The sequence below is a fragment of the Microcebus murinus genome, chromosome 3 (genome assembly GCF_040939455.1).
Source record: "Microcebus murinus isolate Inina chromosome 3, M.murinus_Inina_mat1.0, whole genome shotgun sequence".
Taxonomy (NCBI): Eukaryota; Metazoa; Chordata; class Mammalia; order Primates; family Cheirogaleidae; genus Microcebus; species Microcebus murinus.
The window spans coordinates 88,640,953-88,643,846 of NC_134106.1; the positions used below are offsets into that span (position 1 = coordinate 88,640,953).

General features: G+C 42.2%; 1 protein-coding gene across 1 annotated transcript; it reads right to left on the bottom strand.

Annotated features, from left to right (window-relative positions):
* Positions 1 to 1,456: 1,456 nt before the first annotated feature.
* LOC142870077 (non-histone chromosomal protein HMG-17) lies at positions 1,457 to 2,637 on the bottom strand. Its single transcript, XM_076001095.1, has one exon. The coding sequence runs from the start codon at positions 2,531 to 2,533 to the stop codon at positions 2,261 to 2,263; it is 273 nt and encodes a 90-aa protein (XP_075857210.1). The 5' UTR covers positions 2,534 to 2,637; the 3' UTR covers positions 1,457 to 2,260.
* Between the last annotated feature and the right edge of the window lie 257 nt (positions 2,638 to 2,894).

Here is a 2,894-nt window from a genome sequence, read left to right on the forward strand (position 1 = left end):
TAAAACCTGGAAGTGATTGTTTTTTTTTTTTGGAAAAGTGCCTGTTATAGTACCTGAATATAGCAAGTAAAGACTTCCTAAGAATAGGTTAAGCCACTTTTTTTTGCCTCGCTAATGAATTTTTGAACATTTAGAACAATTTGAACTGAAGCTTGTTTCTGTTGTAATATCCTGCCTCCTTGCCAAGCTGTCAGGAAGAGGATGTCTAGCTCCCTCCCACCTTTAACCGTAGGGGACTAACAATATTTATCAAAAAATTATGACAATGGCTGAATGGGCAGATTGCTGCAACACATCTATTCAGAAATCTCTCAGGAGTTCACATGACACTGGTCAAAGTATTTCCACATGACAGTAGCTTTGGGTTCACAAGTTTCAGGAATGGTTGGATTTTAACAGTCCTCATGGACATGTTTCTGGAATATTCTAGTATACATGTTCTATTACCAGGCAACTGAACAAAGCTCTCCATTTGTCCTTCCCACTTCCCCTCTCTGGGTTACTGCTTGTTTCTATCTCTCACAGTTACACGTTCATTCATTTATTATTTTTCCAAATATTTTTAATGTCTCATATCTGTCAGGTAATGGACTAAGTGCTACGTTATGTCCACGGTGATAAACAAGATATATTTGGGGCATATATACACAGGCACCTACAGAAAGAAAATAGAAAGAAAATGATATATAGACAGACAGAAAGCAAAGATTACCCAAAAGTTTAACATTTTTTTTTTTTGTCTGTAAGAGATATCTTTATCATTTTTTAAAGTCAGATAACAGCGATTTCTCCCATTCCCAGAGAGTGATCCTCTCCCATATCCGGTGTTGCCTGGAAATTTCCATAACATGCACAAGATGACTCATCAGGTGCCAGGTACTGCCTTAGAACTTTAACATGCTTGCTTATTTTGAAGGTTTCAAATCATTTTTCTGTTTAACACCTAAGCTCAGCAGACTATTACTTTGGAAAGACATTAGAACAAAGCAAGGTTTTAAAACAGACGCAGAAACCAGTCTGCCCACACTTTGGGGCCGGGATGTCTGTCGGCAGAGTCTCACCACCTACATGTCCCTGAGGCTTCATGACCCAGTTTGAAACTGCAGCCCCACTCTTAAGTGTCTCTAGAGTCCTACTCCTCCTCCCTTGAAAGTATAATTCCCTTCTCCTGGGGCGGGCTGCAGCGGAAGGAAGCAAATGTGCGGTGGTGGCTCCCGGGGGTGGGAGAGTTTCCATTGGAGACTATGCAGGAGCCAGTTTTATTTCAAGAGCTCCCTGAACTATAAGTGGTCAAATTGGGTGATTACTATTTCCTGGAACAGACTTCAAATTTCACTTTGCTTCTGCATTTGCGAAATGGTGGGGATTTGTGCATTCATTCATTCAAGCAAACTTGATTGAAGACTTAGATGCCAGATTTTATGTTTTGGTTTTTTTTTTTTTTTTTCCAAGCCAAACTGTATCCAGCTTTATTAAAGATACTTTTCATAAACAATCATGGTATTTCAGGCAGGACATGGGCAGACAATCGTTAACAGTATACAACAACTTTCAAACTCCCTTCTTCAATGGTCTACCAAAATCAGAAAGCCACTATAAAACCCAATGAAGTCTTCATTTGATGCTCCAGAACAGAGAAAGTTTAGAGTGAGGGTTGACATTTCACATTTAGCATGTTGTTTAACAACTTTTCACAAGCCGACCCTGACTTTCAGGAAATGAAATGAAAATGGCAGAATTTATCTGAAGATCCACAATCTACAAATGGAACTGCTGCTCTTTTGAGGGATGCCATCTCAGTGGTACCACTGGAAAAGTCCAGATTACCCGACATACTGGTAAGCAATTATTGGAGGTCAGGCCCCAAGAGGTGTCTGGGTTTAAGGGAGTTAAGACTATGCTGAAGGCAGAGAGGGAGAATAGGACATAAAAACAAATTAGTTTTTCCATACCACAAGGCATTTGTGCCAAGGTGGCTATGTGTCAACGTCAGGGAATCCCTCCTCCCGAGAGCCAAGAGGAAGTCTCTCAAAACTAGAAGGGGAAGGTGTTTTCCCCATATCGATCTAGCTTTGGAGACATTCTATTAGTGACATATGCCCCTTCCCCCAAAAAACAACAATGAAGTGTTCTGTGTGCTAACAACATAGCTTAAAAAAAAAGTAAAACAAAATTCTGCATTTTTATAAAACTTGATAAAAAATAGTATTTCAAACTGTACAGTCACCAGAAGTACACAGTTATCAAAAATGCACACACTTCACTTGGCATCTCCAGCACCTTCAGCTTTCTGTGCCTGGTCTGTTTTGGCATCTCCGTTTTCTGCAGGATTATTTCCCTCCTTGCCAGTGTCAGCTTTTCCCTTTTTCCCTTTGGGTACCTTCTCTCCCTTCTTTGCAGGGGCCTTTTTAGGCTTGGGCTCTGGCTTTGGAGGAGCAGGTTTAGCAGACAACCTCGCGGATCTTCTCTGTGGTTCGTCCTTTGCCTTGGCTTTATCTCCTTTAGCATCCCCTTCAGCCTTTCTCTTGGGCATGGTGGCGACGGCGGCGGGACGTGGGCGCTGGACGCGGGGATGCAGCGGCGCGTGGGCTTTGGTCGGTCCGGGGGTCGTTCTCGCCTCCTCTTCTTCACACTGCTCCTGTTTTGTTTTTTTTTTTAATTTTAGTGTATTATGGGAGTACAAGTGTTAAGGTTACATATATTGCCCATGCCCCCCTTCCCCCTCGAGTCAGAGCCTCAAGCGGGACCATCCCCCAAACGTTGCACATCTCACTCATTGTGTTTGTATATACCCATCCCCTTCTCTCCCCTCCCCCCTGCCCAACAACCGATAAATATTATTCCTATATGTCCACTTAGGTGTTGATCTGTTAATACCAATTTGCTGGTGAGTA